General features: G+C 57.5%; 1 protein-coding gene across 4 annotated transcripts in view; it reads left to right on the forward strand.

The window, feature by feature from the left end:
• The first annotated feature begins 2,123 nt into the window (after positions 1-2,123).
• The window catches only part of ACTR3B (actin related protein 3B), a 28,821-nt gene continuing 9,427 nt past the window's right edge, over positions 2,124-21,517 (forward strand). For 3 of the 4 annotated variants that reach the window (XM_028525773.2, XM_036011063.1, XM_036011064.1), the window contains exons 1-6: positions 2,124-2,268; positions 10,049-10,104; positions 13,485-13,609; positions 14,345-14,455; positions 20,178-20,273; positions 21,123-21,230. In XM_028525773.2, the coding sequence (XP_028381574.1) occupies positions 2,225-2,268; positions 10,049-10,104; positions 13,485-13,609; positions 14,345-14,455; positions 20,178-20,273; positions 21,123-21,230 (540 nt within the window). In that variant the 5' untranslated portion in view covers positions 2,124-2,224. The remainder of the gene's footprint in view (positions 2,269-10,048; positions 10,105-13,484; positions 13,610-14,344; positions 14,456-20,177; positions 20,274-21,122; positions 21,231-21,517) is intronic. The other variant, XM_036011065.1, reaches the window with a different exon arrangement.

Raw genomic sequence — 21,517 nt, forward strand, 5'->3', positions numbered from 1 at the left:
TCAGCCTCCGGTCTGCAGGAGTTTCAGGTCTGAGACGAGTAACAGGGAGCGCAGGCCCTGATGTACAGGGTGCGGCAGAAGTAGGTCTACAGTTGTGAGCCCGTGGAACCATTTGTTCTCGCATTATTATAATTATTGTATCATTTTCCCCAGAAACAACTGTAAACCTACTTTTGCCCCACCCTGCACAGAAAAAAAATCAAGTAAAACCAGAAACGATACATAATACTCACTTTTATTTGCTCACGATAATAAAAAGCTAACAAAAGCGAATATTATGTGTAACTGAGAGGTTGCAAGCCTGCTGATGACTATCCCCGACTGAGTGAGCATTTCTTGAGTCCTTACAAGACACCAGGCAGTTTCCAATGACCCGAGGACACAGGGCGCCCCCAGGGCCCTGGGTTATGGAGGGGTGACCATGACCGTGCCACCACATATGTGCACAGGTGGAGGGACACAGGTGGCCCTCTGGGAGCACAGAGGACAGGGAGAGTCTTTTGTGAAGTTGACAGAAAGGCATCACAGAGCTGTTGAAGCTCCAGCTGGGTCAACAGGATGATTCGTTTAAATGATGATTTCAAACAGAGGCATGAAAGGGCGTAGAATGAGTGAGCAAAAATGGATGAATTAGGAAAACAATGAGTGAGGCAGAAACTCTTTTTTTAAAGATTTTATTTATTTATTTTTAGAGAGAGGGGGAGGGAGGGAGAAAGAGAGGAAGAGAAACATCAGTGTGTGGTTGCCTCTCACGTGGCCCCCACTGGGGATGTGGCCCAAAACCCAGGCCTGTGCCCCGACTGGGAATTGAATCAGCGACTCTTTGGTTTGCAGCCTGCGCTCAATCCACTGAGCCACACCAGCCAGGGCGGGAAACTATTTCTTGTCATTTCCTTCTTGCTGATCAAGCCCAGTTTCAGTCAAGTACTGGTAGCTGTCTGTTTCAGAGGACACGAGTCCCCCTCTCCAGCCCAAGGGGTCATCCTCCCAGGAGTGTCCAACCTTTTGGCGTCTCTGGGCCACACTGGAAGGAGAAGACTTGTCTTGGGCCACACATTCAATACATTGTGACATGTAATCGCAAAGAAAATCTCATAATGTTTTAAGTAAATTTACAATTTTGTGTTGGGCTGCATTGATAGTACCTTTACAATGTGGTAGGTGCTTGGCTGCTGCGATCCCCGGTTTCGGTGAGAACTTTTGGACGATTCCATCTTTGATACTTGAAAACCTTTTCCTGTAATGATGTGGGTGTGGTGTTAACTCAATCTAAGATCACTCATTCCTTAATGCTGCCCACACTTTTTTTTTTTGCATATTTTTCCTGTAGGAAATAAATTATGCAGTGTTCTGCTAAGTAACGTAAGACTAACAACATATACTCTCATATATATGTATACACATACATATTCTTTTTTTTTTTTTAAAGATTTTATTTATTTATTTTTAGAGAGGGAAGGGAGAGAGAGAAACATCAATGTGCGGTTGCTGGGGGCCATGGCCTGCAACCCAGGCATGCGCCCTGACTGGGAATCGAACCTGCGATGCCTGGCTCGCAACCCGCACTCAATCCACTGAGCCACGCCAGCCAGGGCCACATACATATTCTTAATGGCAAAGGCTATTCATTCATTCACCAGAGATCTGGGTGCTTCCCATGGATGCAACAAATACTCTGCACGCGCTTGCAATATGGATCACCATCGGTGAAACAAGCACCAGCCCTAATGGAGTGGAGCGGGGGCTGGGCAGGGGGAGGAACGACAGGATACATATAATTACATTTAAAAATTTGCTTCAAGTGCCATGAATGAAAGCAATAGATTGCTGCGATAGACAGTAAGGTGTGGGGAGGAGACAATTTCATTGAGAAGGTGACATTGGAGCCGAGACTTAAAGGATGAGAAGCAGCCAGGCCACGGAAACCGGGTCACGTTCACTGTAAGTCAGTTAAAAATAGCCCCCAATCTCTAGAGCCGGAAGGCGGGCGGTGTGGGTACCGAAGCCTTGCCGCCAGCACTGAAGATGGCGGGCGGTGGGGGCGTGCCCACGCTCTGATTGGCCGGCAGGAGCTGCGTCACGTGGGCGGCCGCCGAGCATCCGGGCTCAGGGGGCCGCGCTGCGGAGGCTCCCGGGAGCCGGCGGCGCGGGGCGAGCGCGGCGAGCGGACGGCGGCGGGGCCTCCGGGGCCGCCCGCGTGGGCCGAGCGGCGCGCGTGCGGAGGATGGCGGGCTCCCTGCCTCCCTGCGTGGTGGACTGCGGCACCGGGTAAGAGCCGCGGCGCCGAACACCTGCCCCGCGGCCCGCCCCCCTTCGCCTGCGCCGGGGTCCTGGCGACCCCCCGTGCAGGTGGAGGCGACCTGCCCCGCTCCCCCAAGGCCGCTCACCTTGACCCGGAGGGAGTCGGGGCAGAAGCCGGTCCAGCTCGCCTCGCCGCCCCGTCTCCTCCCCGGCGGCGTCCTCTAACCTGCCAGCCTCCCCGGAATGCCAGCTTCGGGCAGATGCATGCAGACCCTCCGGCGTTCCCTGTCTCCATCCCGCCCAACGCTGTCCTCCCCTCCTAACGGCCTTAACACTGGCCCTCTCCTGGTCCCCGGGTGCATGCCGTTGCTCCTGGCTGGTGACTCGTAGCCGCTTACCTCGCGGAGGCTGTTACAGCCGTCTACCAACTGACACCTTGCTTTGCAGCGCGCTCTGCTGTCTGCCAGCGTCGGGGGCTCGCTGGGGCTGAGCCCGGGCTGTAGTTTGCGTACACTTGCCCTTTCTCTTAAAAAAAAAAAAAAAAAAGGCTCCATTTTGAAAAACAGGCAGGCTAAATTTGGGAAAGCCTGTTCGTGGTATAGGATTTTTTCCCTCCCTCCTTTACTTTTTGGGTGTGATTGCTTCTTTTGGTGTTCTCAAGAAAGGCAAAGGAGGCCTTCGGAAATTTCCTGTACTCTCTTGGCCCAAGCTTAGCTGCTTTTTGGAAGGTGTTACTGAATCCGGCCAGCTGGTAGTGCAGAAATTCAAGGTTGCCTGCTTGCTTTATAGATGAGGTACGTAATGAAACAACCTGGAAGGAAATGTAGCCTCTCAAAAGATTTTTCCAGGCAGGATTTTAATCCTTTTGTTTTTTTTGTCATGAAATAGTCCATGCATGTTCACAGTAGCCTTGATTCTTTTTGTGCATAAACGCACTTGGTTTGGTTTCCTTGACAACCTTGTGGGGGTGTCTTCTTTAATTTGCTGCCGTTCATCTCCTCCTGAGCTTGTTTCCCTTTTGCTGCTGAAGCCACCGTTCGTGGTTACAGGCTGCTGGAGAAGAACGCCTGCCTTTTTGCTTAGAGCAATTCTTCTTTTTGAAACACACTTTGTGCCAGAAGTATGATGACTCTCGATTTTGGAGGTCATTTTGCTGCCCAAACCAAGCCGAAGTCAGGATTGCTATTAACACTTCCCTGCTCCACATGCTCCACATGCGGGCTCCTCCCACTCGAGAGTGTGCACCCCTCACCCACCAAATCTGGGGAGAGTATTTTTTTCCCCCCACAGTTGCATGTGCAATTTTTGCTTTTGTATTTTCGGCCTTGTCAGACTGTTGAAATCCAAAAGCATTACTTGGTAGCAACAATACAATAATGCCCACAGGGGTCGTCACTTTTAATATTCCGAAGCCGGGGACTCTACTCGTCATCCCTGCTATAAATATCTAAAATGACCTCAGAGGTTTGGACCTTCTTCGGTCAGTGGTCAATGGAACTGGGCTCTTCTGGAGGTAGAACTACAGGATGTCATCGTTTGGTGGCTCCAAGTCACGCCGTCTTCAGGCTGCCATAGGCTTTGGCGTCGAGACTCAGAAACAGTGGCAGGAGATGTCACGTGGGCACGTTCTGTGATGGGAAGGACCGTGGTCTGTCACAGATGCCCAGGGTCCAGTGGATGGCCAGCAGGAGCTGCCCAGAAGAGCCCACGTTTACTTAAGGTGTGGTAGTAGTTCTTATATTTCCCAGAGAGTTTACGTGGGTTTTTGGATGGACTTTTACCTCAAAAAGGGGTGAAGGCAGAGTAGAAGTAACCGGGACCGAGGGGAAGCATGGGCCAGGGGGTCACCTGGGGGTGCAGGCTGGGGCTGTGGTCATCCGGCCTCACATTTGGCCTCAGTCTGCCCGTCTGACAAATGTGAGAGTCACCTTTGCTGTGTGATTCCTGTCACCAGGAAGCAAGAGGAACACCTGGTTCTCAGGTGAGAGAGCTTGCTCTAGTGCCACATTTTAAAAGGAAACTGCACGTTGGCTGGTCTTCCAGCCCCTCCCTGCGCCCCGGCCCTCTGAGCTCTGTCCGTGAGCTCCGTGGCTCCTTGCCTCTGGTTTCATCTTGTCCATCGGTTTATTTCCCACGTGTAGATTCCACACTTGCGTGAAAAAACGTGGTGTTTGCCTTTCTCTGGCTGCCTTATTTCCCTTCACGTAATGTTCTCCAGGTCCCTCCACGCGTGTATGCCTAGCCCGTGGGCACAGGCAGCAGTGTGAAGGGGGTGGGGTGGGGAAGAGGGGGTTGTAGGAGGGGGGCAAGGGTAGGGGAAATGGGGGACACCTGGAACAGTGTCAACAATAAAGATTTTAAAAAAGGAAAATTCATGTTTAACTAGACACGATGGACACCAACGATTTAGTAAACAGTGTACTAGGTAGTAGTTTTCACAGCAGATACATTCATCCTGGTGGCCTAGCACCTCTGGTAACCCCGAGACTGGCAGTCCGAGCAGCTCTGCGGGGGGCCAGGATGCCGGGGGCCAGGATGCTACGGGCCGTGGGGTCCGCCCGATCCAAAGACAGAGCTCCGTTTGTTTAAAGGAATTGCTGGGGTTTGTAGTTTTCAGAGAACATCCACAGACACTGGTCTCACTTCTCACAGCCACACTTTTTTCAAAGGAGGATTCTGTATTTTTTAAACCTGTTTTGAAAACCTTTTCATCTTCTGAAAAGCTGCAAGAAGTGCACCAAAAACACTACATGTTCTTCATCCAGCTTCACCAGCTGTTAACATTTGCTCTGTCGTTCTCTGTGTGTCCATCCATAGTATCGTTTTTCTGAACTGTGCCGAATTCAGCATGTACCGTCTGAGGACGAGGAGCTTGTGTTAGCACAGACTAACCATCAGAACCGGAGCAGTCAGCTTTATGCGATGGTGTTACAGGCGGCCTGGCCCCGTGCACGGCCCGTGTAGGCCTCGTGCGGTCTGTCCCCCTGCCCTCTGGCACCGCACGTGCTGCTGGTTGTCATTTGTCCTTTCAGTCCCGCTTACCTGGACAGTTCCTTGGCTGTTTTCTTGGTGATCAGATCTATTTCTTTCTTTCCTACTGTTTCTGGATTTTGAGTCGTAGTTAAGGAAGTTTTCCCCCGTGCCCAGATGTGTGTATGTGTGTGTGTGTTTAACTTTTTTATTTATTGATTTTAGAGAGAGAGAAACAGACAGACATCGGCCTGTTGTTTTTTCCTCCGCTCATCCATACGTGCGCCCACAGCCTTGGCGTGTGGGATGGTGCTCCAACTGATGAGCCACCCGGCCAGGGTGTGAGGCCCTGTTTTTTGATGTGTAGGTGGATTCTGATCAATATTTTATTTAGATCTTTGCATCAATGGAACTGTGTGCACATGTCCATTCCTTCTGCAACTCCTGTTGTTCCTGTTGAATTTTGGGGCTGTTTCTCATCTTTTCTCTTTGTTTTTCATTATCCTGCCTTTTTTCTTTATTTCTAGGATATTCCAGAAATAAAGATATTCTAAAAGAGATTTAGCATCTCTTTTTTCATGTTTGCTCTAATTTCCATGAGCTCTTTGTGTTTTCTACATATTCTTTTAAAAAATAGCGCCCTGTCTATAACTTAGATGACTCTGTCCAGCAAAGCTGTCATTCAGAACGGAAGGGCAGATAAAGTGCCCCCAGACAGGGTGCAGCTAAAGGAGTTCGTCAGCACCAAGCCCTCATCATACGGAATGGTAAAGGGACTTATCTAAGGAAAAGAAGATCAAAACTGAACATTAAAAAGACAACAAATTCACAGCTATCGACTGACTCTGAGGCAAAACAAAATGAAATACGCACACAACCAGAACAGGAGCAGCATCGCAGATACGGGGAGCGTCGGGAGGGTTGTCAGCGGGCAGGGGGAGGGTGGGGGAGGAGGTACAGGGATTAAAAAGCATGATTGGCAGGCACAAAGTAGACAGCGGTTGTTAAGAATAGAATGGGAACTGGAGAAGCCAAAGAACTTACATTCATGACCCAGGGACGTGAACTGAGGGGGGATTGCTGGAGGAAAGGGGATACTGGGTGGGGGGGCAAGGAGGAAAAAAATCGGGACAACTGCAATAACACGATCAAGAAAATATACTTAACAATAAATACAAAAGTAGCACCTTGTTCTTGTCTCTTGGATATAATGTCTTCTCAGGAAATCGGCGATGGTGGGCGTGTTTATTTGTTTATTTAGTTTTGGTGTTACTGGGGCTCCCCCTGTGGTTTCGGTGTCCTCCCAGTTGTTGTCTCTGTTTCGTAGCGAAGGTCCCTCTCAGATGCTGGTGGTTCCTGGCTGCCCGCTCACGGTGAACAGTGGAACCTCAACAGCTGCAGGGGCCTCGGCGTGCGTGGGTTTGCTTCGCTAAGTCTGAGCTTCACCAGGGGCGAGAGAGGCAGGTGGTTTGCTGGGGCCTCTCCCGGTGCATCCGGGGCTTCAGGTTTCAGAGGGTGCTGGGGCCGGGGAGCAGTGGCCCAGCGGTGTGGGACGGGGTGGAAGTCTCCAGGCCCTGGGTTTCGGGTCCTCAAGCCCCAGTTCCCGAGGTCCGGTGCGGCGACCGCCTCCAGAGCCTTTCAGAACCTGGGCGTGGGGGGCCGGCTCTCCGCCGTGCTTCTCTGGGGCTCCTTGTGTCTCCAAAGCCAGTCGGCACTGACCTCTGCTCCCCAGGTCCGGGGCTGTACTACTGCTTCCTCTTTTTCCCTCCGTATGTCTTAAAAAAGTCATTTTGCTTTGGCGTTAGTGGGTCTTTGGGACAGAGTGAAGTTAGGCGTTTAGTGGACCACTTCTCGCCGGGAGTCGGAACTCACTCGCTGGGGCTCCACCTCCAGAGAGAGGCCCCACGCGCCCCCTGAGCTTGTGTTCACGGGCGCAGAGCAGGAAACGCCGCCTGTGGGAGAAATGGCCGAGCACAGGCGCCGGCACACAGAACACCCCTTCTTATGACAAAACCCGTTATTACAAAACCAGGGGCCTTGGCTGGCATAGCTCAGTGGATTGAGCGCAGGCTGCGAACCAAATGTGTTGCAGGTTTGATTCCCAGTCAGGGCACATGCCTGGGTTGCAGGCCACGGCTCCCAGCAACCGCACATTGATGTTTCTCTCTCTCTCTCTTTCTCCCTCCCTTCCCTCTCTAAAAATAAATAAATAAAATCTTAAAAAAAAAACCCCATAAGCATGCAATTCTGCAACATGACACGATCGCACTGCAGCCCCCCCCCGCCCCGACACTTTGGGTGAAATGCTCACATTAAAACTGCATGATTAAACCCGTCTTATTCCCCTGCTAACCACACTCAGGCAGGTGTTACTTCTGCCGGACCCTGTGTGTTAAATAATGTAAAATGTACAGAGCAGGTGGCCCAAAAAAGGATATCAGACCCAGATAAAATAATACATGTGGACGCGCCCATCCGACTCTGTCCTGTGACACAGGCCGCCCCCCTCTGTTCGGCGTCCCGAGGAGCATTCACAGAAGCGGGTCCGTGTTCCGTGACAGCGTGCACGGTGGGGAGTGTGTACGGTCCAGAAATACGTCCTTAGGGCTTGGGAGCGATTTTAGCTTTATTAGACCCATATTCTCAGGCAGCGTAGTCACACTTTTTTGTTTACACTGAGAATCTTAGGAGGAGTGCTGTCTGGGTGGCGTTGGGGTTTGAGACTGGGCATCACACGGGTCTTGTTCGAAAGGGGCTCCCGGCAGAAGCACGGCTTGGAGGACACAGTTCTCAGGGGGCACCGCTCCCCTTTCAAGCGTCAGTTGGTTGAGCTCAAGCTGGTCACCTCCCGCTCTAGACACAGGGTTGCAGGAGGCGTCTCAGCCACACCACTAATAAATGTTACCATTTTACTATATTTCAGTTTTTGTTTTTTAAATAACCGCATTGCACAGCGAGTGCTCTCCCCTGGGCGAGAGCTTGTGTTGGACGGCGTCTGTGGTCTCTGCCGGACCCCCCAAAATGGTTTCCCCTTCCGAACCCCGGCCCTTTCCCCCCCCAGTCTGGTGGGGGACAGCCGCTTGTCCTGCCTGGCGAGAGCTCGCTCAGCAGGTACTGCCCGAGTGTCTGCCGCGGGCCAGGCGCTGCCCGGGCGGGGCACGGTCAGGACAGGGCACCCCGCTTTGGTCGTCAAGGACGTCAGAGCCTGACTGCGTGGGAATGCGGGTCCATTAAACCCGAGGGGCGAGGCAGTTTTTGGGGTGGGCGGTGTGGCCTGTCCAAGCCGTGGACTGACGAGGGACGACCCACGTTAGACCCCGCCGCTTCGTCCGCCTCGGGTCAGAGACTCGGTGTGTCTGCGTGTGTCGGCCCCAGGAAGACGGCTGAATCGGGGGTGGTCGGACTTTCTTAAGTCCAGTAAATGTTGACTCTTCTGGAAAGCTCCCTGGCTCTGGGCTGGGTTTGGACCCACCCCGTGGGTCTGGGGAGCCCTGGGGCGGGAGGCTGGTGGGTGCACGTGTGGCAGGGCGTCTGTGGGACTGGGGAGGGCCCGCACGTGGGCTGCAGGGCTGGGCCCGGCCCGAGCTCCGGGGCACCGAGGCCTCCAGCCCTGGGAGCCTGGCAGAGGGATGGGGTTTACGTGGGGCTGACTTGCTTTTCTGTTTTTCTCCTCAGACGCTGTTCACTCACTCTGTGTTAAAAATAGTAAAATTAGCACAGGGTAGAATACATTTAAAAATCATTAAAATTAATTTATTAGAATTTGGAATGTGTTACCACAGCAAAAAATTAGCATGAAGATCTTGAAAGACATTTGTAAACTGGAATGAATCAATAAAGTCATTTTTAGCACTGCTGGCAAGCGTCACCTCCAACATCGTTGCTGTTGGAGCTCAGTGTCCAGTGGGGGACGCTGTCCAGCTGGGGGTTGCTGTCCAGCTGGGGCTCAGTGTCCAGCCAGGGCCCGCTGTCCAGCCACCACTGTTCAACACGGCAGCAGAACCTGACTCGAGTTTCCAGCGGATGGTTCTGGGTGGTGCTTCCCCACCCCCGCTTTTTTGTTTTTAATGTAGGAGATTAGCAAATGCTTTCCGAACAGATAGTAGCATTCTGGCATTCATTTTAGCTAAGGCTTTTGGCATCTGTCACACGTTGCATCTTGACAGAAAATGGGCTCGTTCGGAAATGGGGCGGAAAGAGGTGCTTCTGTCAGCTACTCGCCCGGTGGGTGGGGTGGGGTGGGGTGGGGGCGGGAGCCGTGGCTGCCAGGAGCCATGGCATTTGAACAAAATGATGTAACGCTTTCTACCCCCCTGCCCCCCGCCCCAGTCCACAGGTTTGCAGACTTTGAGAGCAGCCCTGCGGGTGGAGGCTGCACCCCGAAACCTGGGCCCCGTCTCTGCTCACTGGCCGTCCGGCCCTGGGCAGCGGCCGGCTTCCTGTCTCGGCCCCTTGCTGTCCTCATTTGCAGAGCGGTGACGCCGTTCACTTTGCCCCCGGGTTTTGGGGAAGGTCCAAAGAGAGCGTGAAAGCGCTTCCAAAGCTCCTGGGGGTCCACAGGGGTAACCTACGGGCCCGTGTGTGTGTGTGTGTGTGTGCGCCAGAACGTTTCCAGTGGAAGCAAGCGCTGTGCCCCCGTGTTTGGAACTGCTTGCCTACCCGGAATCAGCGTTTGGGTCCCAGCTGTCACTACTGCTTTAAAAACAAAAAAAAAAATTTCCAGGGAGCCTTCCGCGGCTGGATGTGTTCGGGCGCAGAGGGCGTGTGCCGGAAGGTGCGAGCGGGCTGCGGGGGAGTGTCACTGCCTGAACACCTGTCCGTGGCTTTGTGCTTCCAGGTACACCAAGCTGGGCTACGCGGGCAACACCGAGCCCCAGTTCATCATCCCTTCATGTGAGTAGCCCTCGCCCTGGGGGGTGGGGGGGGGCAGGTGGGGGAGGCGCCCCGGTTGTGTTTCCGAGGCTTGTTAATTTACCTGCCATCTTCCTGGATAAGGTTGCTCCGGTTCCTGGGGCGGGTTATTTATGTCGATGCCTAGTTCCTGAATATTGTGACTGTTGCAGCTGGGACCCCCTGTCCCCCCAGCCCACACACACACACTTCCTGGCAGCCCTTGGTCACGGGCGTTGGCCCGTCAGCCAGGGTGGCCGGCGGGGGCCTTGCGTTCTGCCACAAGTGTCTGCGTTGTGTCGAAGCGCACGTGTCTCTGGGAGGTTGATCGGTGATGTGTACGTCAGCGCAGCTTCATTAAGTAGCAGCTTCGTGGACTGAGTGTCCATGGAGTGTACGACTCGCTCTCATGAAAGACTTCATTTGTTTTCACACGAGAGGCCTGGTGCTGTGGTCCCGGGTCCAGGAGCGTCGTGCTGCTGCTCACGCTTCAGTCGGGGGAGAGCGGTGAGCTGAGAGGCGGTCCTCCCGCAGGCAGCTCCCCCCACGCCGTGCTCCGGGGCGCCGGGTGCCGGGCGGGCGGGACTCTCCTCTGAAACCGTCTCGGTTCTGGGTTCTGCGCTAGTGTTTGGGGACAGTTCTCCAAAGAGGAGGGCGCGTCGGTCACGAGTGACATGAAACTCCGCCTCCTGAGCGCAGCTCTGGCGCAGTGAGTTACGGTGTAGAAGGTGGACGCTGTTCAGGGGCCAGGGACAGGTGGCCGCAGGCCCTCCCCACCGGTGTGGGACGTGCACAGGTGGGCGGGGCTCACGGGGAGGTACGCGCCGGACTCCGTGAGAGCAGTCTGCTCACCTCACGCCGTTCCCTGCCCCGACCGCCAGTCAGTGCCCATGCAGGGTTACAGCTAGCTGAGGCGTTTTATTTTGGATTTGTTTAAGTCATTTGCACACTGTATTTTCTTTGCCTTCGCAGTGTTGTACTTGGGAATGACTGTAGACTCCCAGGAGGCTGTCCGGTCTCACACAGCCGTTCATTTAGTGCAGTGACATCAGAACTAGGGGACCGGGAGGTGCAGGGGTGCCGCTCCCCCCAGGTGGGCTCCGTGTGCGCCTGCGCAGCGACACCCCGCCCGTCCCACCGCTCCCCACCGCTGGCCGCCGTTCGTCCGGTTGTCCGTCTCCGCAAGCTTGTTGCTGTGACGGTGTGGGAGCCGCTCCTTCACCCAGTGGGCGGCCTTTCCCGCGGGCCCTTCACTGGGCACCACGCCCGTGGGTCCGCCCCAGCGCCTGGCCCTGCCCGGTGTTCCCCCCTGTCCCCGAGCCGTACCCCAGTCTGCGGACGTGCCGCAGTGTGTCTGGACGGCCATCGGCGGAGGACTCCGTGGTCGTTTCCGACTCTCAGCCCCCACGAACGCAGTCACGCAGTCCCTGGGAACTCCTGTGCACGGGCTTTTGTGCGGGCGTGCGTTTTCGGTTTCTGGGTAGACGCTGCGGAGTGCCGTCGCGCGCTCCTGTGACAGGTGTGTGTTTAGGGTTTTAAGAAACTGCCAGAGTGGTTCCCCCTGAGGTGGCAGCTGTGGCATCGGGGTCCCACGGGCCCGTCCTGGGCCACGCGCTGCACGGACAGCACGTGCGCACAGCCGCGAGTTTCCGCCGGGTCCGGCGCAGCGGCGCGTGCGCGGTGCCCCGGGCCTTCCCCGCCGCCTGCAGCTGAGCGGCCCCCGGGTTACTGCGCGCAGAGCGGCCTCACTCGGGTTCACGATCCTGCCGCTCACCGCACGGGGAGGCCGCGTGCGTGCGCCCGGGGACGGTCCGTGTCGGCTCCACGGTGGTTGTGTTTGCTGTCCTTCCATCTCGTATGTTCCGCGTCTTCTCGCCGGCCTGCCGCGGTGTGCTGAAGACCGCCGCCGGGGCGGCAAGGGCCTCTCCTCCACGGAGAGCCCTCTCCATGGCTCCCGCGCGCGCTGCCCTCTCAGACGCGATTCTCCCGCACTTCCCCAAGGCTGTCTGGACCACATCCAGCTTTTCATGAGGGTAAACGAAAGATTTGACTACAAGGTCTGCGTACCTTTATTCTTACTGTTTTTCGGGGGTTCACTTGCTTCCTGTATCATAGTTAAAAGAAGTGTATTTTATATTTGTTATTATTTTCTTTAAAAAATTATTTTAATTGTTGTTCGGTTACAGTTGTCCCCATTTCCCCCTGTGGCTAGTTCTAAGGCCCACAGGTCTGCTGTGGCTGGGGCCACGGGACTTCGATCTGCCTTTTCAGGGGGGATCAGATGTACTTTTCGTCACTTAAGTTTTTGAGCGTGGTGGTTTCATCCTCACTAGGTGCAGCCTTTCCCTTTAAGGCAGTGGTCCTTCCTGAGTGCCCTCATGAGCTGCAGAATCACCCTGCCTGTGTCTCTGCACAGCCTTTTATCCCGACTTGGCAGTTTAACCCCAGACGCGTGCATCATCGAGTCTGACCTCGTGCAGAGCATGGGATTGGTCACGAGTGTGGGCTGCCGGGTGAGGATCCCCGGGGTCTAGGCTGGCCGCCCTGCCCAGGCCCTGGCCCTGTCACGCACCCGCCCCGTGCCCCTGACGATCCCGTGTGGAGCCTTCAGCCCTCCGGGGTGGGTTGTGTTTCTTTCTGCAGGTCGCCTCCGTGAGGTGGGCCCACCTTCCCTTCCCTGCCTGTGGCCCCGGGCAGCGGTGCACCGCTTCCGGCGGGGCCTCGGCCAGGCTCAGTCCCGCCCGTGCCCACCAGGCCTGCCGCGTCAGCCCCGCCCGAGTCCCGTCCGGCTTTGTGTCCCCTTTTCCGACAGGTGGAGGAAGGGGGGTGGGCAGCCCCCCTTTTTGTGTTAGGTACTAGCCAGCAACCTTCTCGTCTTCTCGTTTAATGGGAAGTCAGTTCTTTTCCTTTTGTAGCAAACCCCGGTGTCCTTTACACGTGTCTGGTGCAGGGTTTTGTGAAAAGGACGTGAGAGCACAGAGGCCCTGTTTTTCCGTTGTTCCTCCTCTTCTGTGTTGTACCTTCAGTTTGTCTCCTTCTGCATCGTACTTTAAAATTTGGGACCTGTCGGTCGATGCTTCAGGAACACTGCACTCCCGTGAGGAACTTTTTTTTTCCGGGAGAAACTGAGGAGTTTGGTGAAGCAGCGTCCGCGAGCACTGAGAGCAGAGCAGCCAGGCGCCCGCGCCCGCAGCAAACAATGCCGGAGCGCGATACCTGGTCTCTGGGTCCTACGCACCCGTGTCCTTCCTGTGACCCCTCGGCCCCTGTAAACCCCCAGCGTTGAAAATCCACTTGCACGCACATCGGGACGATGTCATCCTTTCCTACTCATTGAAATAAATGTGGATCGTGATGGAACTCTTTGCTTTTTTTTTTCTAAGGCATTGCCATCAGAGAGTCGGCGAAGGTGGTGGACCAGGCGCAGAGGAAGGTGCTGAGGGGTGTGGACGATCTGGACTTCTTCATCGGGGACGAGGCGATAGACAAGCCCACCTACGCCACCAAGGTGAGCCCCAGCCGTGCCGCTCTGGCGAGGAGCCAGGCAGGGCTCGGCTGAGCGAGCCATGTGGAATGTAGGTTATTTAGAAATCGTGCTGTGTGCTGCAGGTGCTTTTATCCACACGTTTGAAGGGAGGTTTCGTTGTTGCTGTTTTGACTGGGGAGTCGAGTGGGTTCTTGAGCCCCCAGGGCGCAGCCTGGGCTGCGGGGCGCTGGGGCCCCAGGGCAGGCAGGCCCTGCCGCCAGGACAAGGCACAGGGTGACTGACTGACCCTTGAGGTGCAGAGCGCTTCAGATTGATGCACATTGGTGCACGGGAGGGGAGCACTAAGATCGTTCTCGGAGACGTTTGTTCTAAAAAGGAGAAGAAACTCCCGGCCGATGGCGTGGTGGAGCGGCTGCCCGTGGCACCTGTGTCACCACCGTCAGGACGTGCACTGTGGGCAGCGTGAGGGCAGCGGCCCCGCCTTTCCGGCTCCAGGGGCCGGTCTTCCATGCCCGGGCTTCCCTCGTGGGCCAGTGTCCGACCTGCCCCGTTCCACAGCCCCGAGGCCGGGGACCACGGTGTTGGAGTGTAAACGTTCTCTGTTCAAGGGCCCCTCGGTTCTGCTCGAGAATGCCGCTCGCCTCACGCGGGGAGGCCGGGACCCCGTCACGGCTCGGTCTCCCGCGCCCTGAACCGTCTCGGGCCGCGCCCGCTGGCAGGAGCCGAAGCCTGACGCGCCTGCTTTCTCTCACCCAGTGGCCCATACGACACGGGATGGTGGAGGACTGGGACCTAATGGAGCGGTTCATGGAGCAGGTGATTTTTAAGTACCTGCGAGCCGAGCCCGAGGACCACTGCTTCCTGATGGTGAGCCGCCGCGGTGGGTGGGGCGGCGGGCGGGGCTGTCTCCCCGGGCTCCGGGGTGCGGGGGGCTGTAACCCCAGACACTCGTCTGTGCGGGGTCTCCCTCGCAGCTCAAACGATGTGTGTGAATGTGTCTGGGTGCTTTTTTGGACAAGTAACAGAAGGTTCCACAAGGAAACTGTGGATCTGGGAGAATCGAAAAGGGCTCATTGTCTCCCTAAGCCAGGAGCCCGGAGCCGGGTAGCCCCCTCGCGGGTGGTCTTAGTGACAGAGGCGAGGGCCGCCCCCCGTGCTGGCTCGGCCCCCTGGGTTGGTCCCCCTCTGGCCTGTGTCTCTGTGCCACCTCGTGGTGCACAAGCTTTCAGAGCCAGGTGCCCTTGTGGGACTCCCAGGGACCTTCCCAGCAGGTGGGCCGTCACCCACCCGTGCCTCACCTGGTCACCAGCAGGGGCGGGGAATCACCCTGACGGGGTCAGAGGCGCCCAGGTCCTCTCCCTGGGCTGGGGGAGCCCTGCCCATCACCTGGCAGGGACATAGGTGCCTCGACAGGCTTCATCAGCTGGGGAGGTGGAGGGGGGCAGTGGGGTGGGAGACAGCCGGCACTTCGATGGGGGGGAGGGGCCGGATGGCGGCGTTTCTGCTTCTTGGGGCAGAGGACGCCGAGGCTCGGGGCCTAAATTTCACTGTAACGTGAGGTCAGGCAGGGTCAGGGCCCGGATCACGCCACTCAGACCTGTTCCAACAGAACACAGCCCTGCAGCCAAATGAGAGGAATTCCCTCGTGGTCACACTGTGTGTGAGATGCACGCTGTATGGGGAGCAACTGCAGGCGACGCCGGCTGCCGGCTGAGACCGCCCCGCTGCGGCTTTGGGCTTTTCCGTGTGGGGCGCTGGGAGCGGGCCTGGGGGGCCGTTGTGTGGCTCTGCCCGACGTTCGGTGTGGGGTGCTCCTCGGGGTCCTCTGGCTTGATGTGTGCCGCCCACCAGGCTGTGTGACAGTGGGATCTGTCTGCCACGTGTCCGTTACAGCGGGCCCCAGCGGGGCTCTGGTCTTCCCTCCCGGTGTGTCGTCACAGCCGGGAGTCGGCAGACGTGCGCGGTGTCTGCAGGGCGCCATGTCCCCTGCCGCCCCCCCAGTGGTTTACCCACAGTGATCGGGGCCAGGACGCTGCCGGTGTGCCCGAGCGGCCCAGTCTTTGTGGCCGGAACACATCACGGCTGCCCACCGTGTTGTGAACGCTGGGACGCTGGGCACTTCCCTTGCCCAGCCCGTCCCAGAACTGCCCGCCTGGTGCGGAGGGTCACGAGCCGGCACCGTGCCCAGCTGGCCCTGCCCTCTGCTCGGCTCACCGTGCCGGGAGCTGACCATGCTGAAGCCGGCGTGCCGTGCCCCTCCTCTCCTAGGGGCCTCGAGTCCTAGGCCCGTGGAGCCCACGCGCACCGCCAGGACGCAGCCCACGGGAGAGGCCCCCCCGGGCTCTGCTCGGATCGAGCCGGCATGTGTGGGCCAGTGAGGCCAGAGCAGGAGCCGGGAAGGGGTGGGGGGCGTCTGGGGTGAGTGTGGGAAAGCTCACGTCCATTGGCCGAAAATGAAGACCCGCTGTGAACGTTCAAAAATAGTCGAGTTCGTCAAAGATAAGAAAATACTGTACCACAGATTTTTTCTGATCCTCGCTTTATTCTTTTTTTTTTTTCTCTTTTAATTGTATTTTTTCTACGTCTGTGTAACAGGGACCGCCGGTGTCTGGCGAGGCAGCCGGCAGCGTGAACGGGTCCGGGCCCCGCCGGAGGCCCGCCGCATCTGTGCTCTGGGCGGCGCTGGTCCATGTTTCATTTGCACTTTCATGACTCTGACCTTCAGGGTTGGTTCAGCTGCTCGTCAGTTGAACTTCCCTCTGCGAATTGCCTGTTCACGTCTTGTCCATACCGTCGCCTTACCGCTCTTCCCGTTGCTGTAACCTAGGTGGTTTCTTCCCGTGTGCGATCCGTTGCAGATGATTGCAGCCGACAGTCACTGTGCGTTTGCTGTGTGCCTGCCCCCCCCCCCCCGGGGTTTACGTGTGTCCACTCACTCGTCCCATCCCACGGCACCCCTGCGTGGGTGCTTGTTGGTCCTGTTTGTCAGATTCAGGGGAGGGACCTCAGGAGACAAACCGGGACCCGTACTGGTAGAATCCACAGCTGTTAACTTCCGTGCTTGAGATGAGAGAAATCTGAAATGATAATGTCAGACAGCGCCAGTGAGAACTGGGTGCTGGGTACTGCAGGTGCATTGCAGGTGTTAATCTGAACCCCCGAGGAGGCACGTTAAAGTGAGCCGTGTGTTGTCGGGTGACTTTGAGGTCCCTTATTTATACCTGCTTTTGTGTGTGGCTTCGTCAGCTCCCCCACCCCATGCTCTAAGACTGCTTTCTCTCGCCCGTCCAGGGGACATACTGACTGTTGTGCTGGTGGGCAGGCAGGTCTGCTTGTTGGACACGGCGACACCCGCACAGCACGGGGTCCAGAGGTGGGGCCAGGTCCCCGGGGCACGGTGCTTCCTTCCCGCCCGCCCCGGTCCCAGCGCTGCGCCAGTCCGGGCCTTGTCTCTGCGGAGCGAACTGTGTGCGGCACGTGGGTTACGGATGTGGTTTTGCTTTGCACAAACGGTGGCAAAGTATATGCGCTGTCGAACACCTTGGCTTTTTATTTTAAATGATTAGAAATCATGATAGAAGCATGGTATGAGATTTGCCTTCTAGACACTTTCAGGCTCAGTGACGCTAACTGTATTTAACTGCATGGCCGTGTAACAGGTGCCTGGAGCTCTTCCTTCCTGAAAAACCCCCACACCTCTCCCCCACACCTTGTACTTAAAGGAAAGGTTTTATTATTAAAAATTGTCAGTACAAAATATTTAAGAATGTTTGCAGTATGGAGACACCTTTCTCTTATTTAACAGTCTATCATAGAGACTTTTTCATATTAGCATATATGGAGCTCACCCTTTTTATTTTATTTTATTTTATTTTTATTTTTAGAGAGGGGAAGGGAGGGAGAAAGAGGAAGAGAAAGATCAGTGAGTGGTTGCCTCACGCCCCCTCCTGGGGACCTTGTCCTGATGGAGTTGAACCAGCGAACCTTTGCTTCCTAGTCTGGCGCTCAGTCCACTGAGCCACCCCGCCAGGGCTGGAGCTCACCCTTTTTAAGCAACACCAAATGTTATACTTTATGGGAGTGGCGTAATTTAACCAGTTCCTCGATGATGGGCTCTCAGGTCACTCCTGACCCGGTGCTGTCGCCCTTCCCCGAACGCCGATGTAGCCTCCCTGGGGCGCCTGGTCTTAGGGTCTTAGGTGGGTCTCTCGCCTGTGGGTGTCATCGGTGAGTTCCTCCCTTGGATTTGCTGATGCTTTTCGTACTAACAAACCCTTCCCCTGAGCTCCCTGCTTGCGCCTGGTGCAGCTAGAAGCACTTGGACTCCTTCTGTCTCCCCGGCTCTGCGAGGCAGGTGCTCACGGCGACTGTAGGGGTGCGGGGGTCACCTCCCACACTGAGGGAGACCGAGGGCCGGGCTTGGCCCGGCTGCTTGATTCCAGAACTCAGCCCTGCGGGTCCGGCGGGCCGCGGGGACCGCCGGGTCTGGTCGGTCCGAGGTCAGCCGCCTTAATCCGAGAGGCTCCCTGTCTTCCGTGCGTTTTCATTTACGCGGCACTTCTTTACACCCGGGCTCGGTTTTCTCCCTGCTTTGTGCTGGGTGTGTGTTCTCTCTAACGGTTTCTCCCTGCATTTGCTTAGTGCGTGGGATACTGTCCCCTGTGTGTGTTTGGGGCGATTCCTCCCTGCCGTGGCGCGTGGCCAGGCCGGCCCACGCCCACATGTTCATCCCCCGTCTTCCCGGCCTCTGCCTCCCGCTCGTGGTGGACTTGGTCACTGAACTTGCTCTGACACCTGCCTTTCTGTGCATGAATGCCTCTGACGCTTACAGTTTGAAGCAGCATCTTTTGATGCCCCCGAGAGAGGGTCTCGGTGTCTTTACGTCCTCCCCTCTCTGCCTCCCTCTCTCACTTGGTAACTCCTCCGCAGTTTTAATCGGACCTTTACATGCCGTTCCGTAACCGTGATCCCCAGGAAGGAAGAACCTTTCGTCCCGCATCTGCAGCTCAATGCGCGTCTTCGGCTGTTCCTTCCGCCTTCTTGTTTGACTGGCATTTACCTTCCAACGGTGAAGTCGTGCGGGGCTCGGTTCCCCGTGCTGAAAGACGCTCGGTTTTGCACGGTGCCGGGTGGACGGCGCGGTCAGACGGGGAGTGCGGCCCCGCCTCCCAGCTGTGAAGGCTGTAAGTCCGCCCTGCGTGCCGGTGTAAACGGAGGTGCGCAGGTGCGCTGCCGGTGAGTCTGGCCGCACCTTTCCCCCTTGCTGTAAGGGCGTCTCAGTCGGCTCGCGCTGCAGTGGCAGAGTGCCGCCAGCGGGGGCGCCCCGGCAGCAGACGCGTGTCTCCTTGCTGCGCTCCAGGCCTGAGGTTCTCCGCGTGGGGGCGGTGAGGGCTGGTGTCTGGGGAGGCCCGTCTTCCTGGCTCACGTCCTCGCGTGGCCTTTCCTCCGCTCGCGGGAGGACGAGAGCCCTGGCGTCTCTTCCTAATAAAGGCATCGGTCCTGGTGGTTGTCTCCAGACACAGCCGCGCTCGGGCTTGGGGTCCGACAGGAGTTCGGGGGTGTGGTTCAGTCCCCAGCAAAGGGCGATGCGGGCTTTCCCCCCCCAAAGGCCCTCGGCGTTCTTACTCGCTCTTTCTCTTCTCTTTTGCGGCTTTAAGTGCGTGGCGCGTGTCCACACTCACTGACACGGGAAGCTCACAGCGCGCCGCTGCGTGACAGAGAGCAGGGTCAGTTGTTCTTTTTATCTCCCTTGACCCCGCGCTTCCTCCCGTTTGGTGATGGCTCTGGTTTTAACATAGACGGTCGAAGTCTCTGAAGCGTCTTGGGCTGTGACTTTTATCCGCTGTATCTTTACACTTTTCTGGGCGTGGGTCTTCCATCTGCCATTTGTTTTCCTGCGACTTTCCTCCCTCCCTCTCCTTTTCTTTAGCTTTCTCTGTGGCCTTTGGCTACTTTCTGTGTGTTCTCGCCTCATCTTTGAGTGAGGGGCGTCCTTCCGGGACTGCCTGTGTGTGTGTGGCCTTGGCGGGGGCGGGGCGGGCACAGTCTGGGGGCAGCTGCTTCCGCCGGGGACTCTGCTGCCCCGCAGCCCACGGCGGAGGCGACCATCCGTCCGTCCGTCCGGCCTCGCTCCTGCGCGCTGCGGCTGGTCTGCCCACGCTGCCCCTCTCGCTCCGGGCGGGGGCCGCCTCTGCCTCTGCTCTCTGGGGAGCGCTCTCGTGCTTCTGCGGTCCGAAGCCACCGGGGGTCTCCCGGTGCCCTCCCTTGTCTCGGTGGAGTTTCCGTGGCCCTTGGCAACGTGCTGCCGGTCTGTCCTGTCCCAGGGTGCTCAGGCCCTTAGCTGCCGAAGCCAGAGTCTTCTCTCCCGAAACCCATCCTTGGTGTGGGGCGGCCCCCGGGGGCAGCGGCGCCCGGAGAGGCCCTCACCCCGCCGTCCGCCGGCCCGCACGGCCGGGTTTCTGGGATGAGCCGCTGCGGCCTGCGCCCTGCACGGCGCCCTCGTTAACCTGCTTCTGGGTCGGCGCTGTGGCTCGGACGTGACCACAGGAGGTCCGGGTGACCTCTAAACACAGCGACTGCTTTCTTACAGACGGAGCCTCCGCTGAATACTCCAGAAAACCGAGAGTATCTCGCAGAGATTATGTTCGAATCTTTCAACGTGCCGGGACTCTACATCGCGGTGCAGGTAAAAGCCCGGGGGCTTTTCTCATTCCCACTGGGTCGTCGCTGGCCGGCAGCGGGCCCAGCGCTGAGTCCGGGGGTGCTGTGGTGCACAGCGCTGCTGTGAGTTCCTCCCTCTTCCACTCGTGCAACACACACACACACGTTCACACACTCACAAGTCTGTCTCACACATGCATGCACACACATGCACCCATGTGCACTTTCATGTAAAGTCACACGCGCACACACATGCACACTCACACACCCCTCCCTGTCACCTCAGACTGAGGTTCTCTGACCGCAGCGCTGTGGGCCGGCCAGTCTCGGAGGCGGGGCCTCCTGGGTGTGGCAGGGGGTGAGCAGCGACTCGGGCCTTGTCTCACAAGGGGAGGCGGTGCCACCAGCCGCCCCTCCCTGGAGTGTGACAGAACATGGCACCGGGTGTTTCCCGGTGTCCCCTGGGGGGCACTGTGGCCCTGGTTGAGAACTGGTGTCCGAGCCCCACCAGCGTGGACTTTCCGGGGTGAGGCCAGGAACTGGCTCTCACAGACCCCACGTGTGTCCTCCCTGCAGCCTGCCCGTGGGCCCCCCCGGGGGCCGGGGGTTAGATGTGCCCTCTCCCGGCTCCATACCAAAACCCTGTCTCCCTGGCTGTTCTTTGTGAAAAGTTGATTGAGTTCACTAAAAATGAGCCCTCCGGTTTAAGGGTGCAGAATGTGCATGCTCCTGGTCCAGTTTGGGGTTTGAATTTTGGGAGGAGGGAAAGAATCGTTCAGACGTGTTTGGCAAGACGGGCCTCCCTGCCTGAGCCCGGGAGCAGACGCCCCGGGAACAGGCCGCGTGCTGACGGCCCCTCTCTGGACCGGAGCAGGCGGTGCTGGCCCTGGCGGCCTCCTGGACGTCGCGGCAGGTGGGCGAGCGCACGCTCACCGGGATCATCATCGACAGCGGGGACGGCGTCACCCACGCCATCCCAGTGGTAAGTGGCTCCCTCTCCGCCGGACTCCTCCCCTGGGGGGAGGTAAGGGAGCGCGTTCAAGGCGAAAACCTCTCCTGTGATTGAGCTGCCACCTGAAAAGGCGCAGCTGCACTCAGCAGGGAGGACATGGGAGCTTTTGAACCAGGTGCGTCACGAGGAGGATGAGGATGCCTGCACCTGCGTGGCGTGGCCCTTCTGAATCCGCAGGCGCGGTCCTGCTGTGGGGCCGTCGCTGGCACTTGGGGTCTCCAGCTCTGCCTTGTCCCAAGGTCGCAGCCGCCGGGAGG

This window comes from Phyllostomus discolor, chromosome 10, assembly GCF_004126475.2.
Source record: "Phyllostomus discolor isolate MPI-MPIP mPhyDis1 chromosome 10, mPhyDis1.pri.v3, whole genome shotgun sequence".
NCBI classification, from domain to species: Eukaryota; Metazoa; Chordata; class Mammalia; order Chiroptera; family Phyllostomidae; genus Phyllostomus; species Phyllostomus discolor.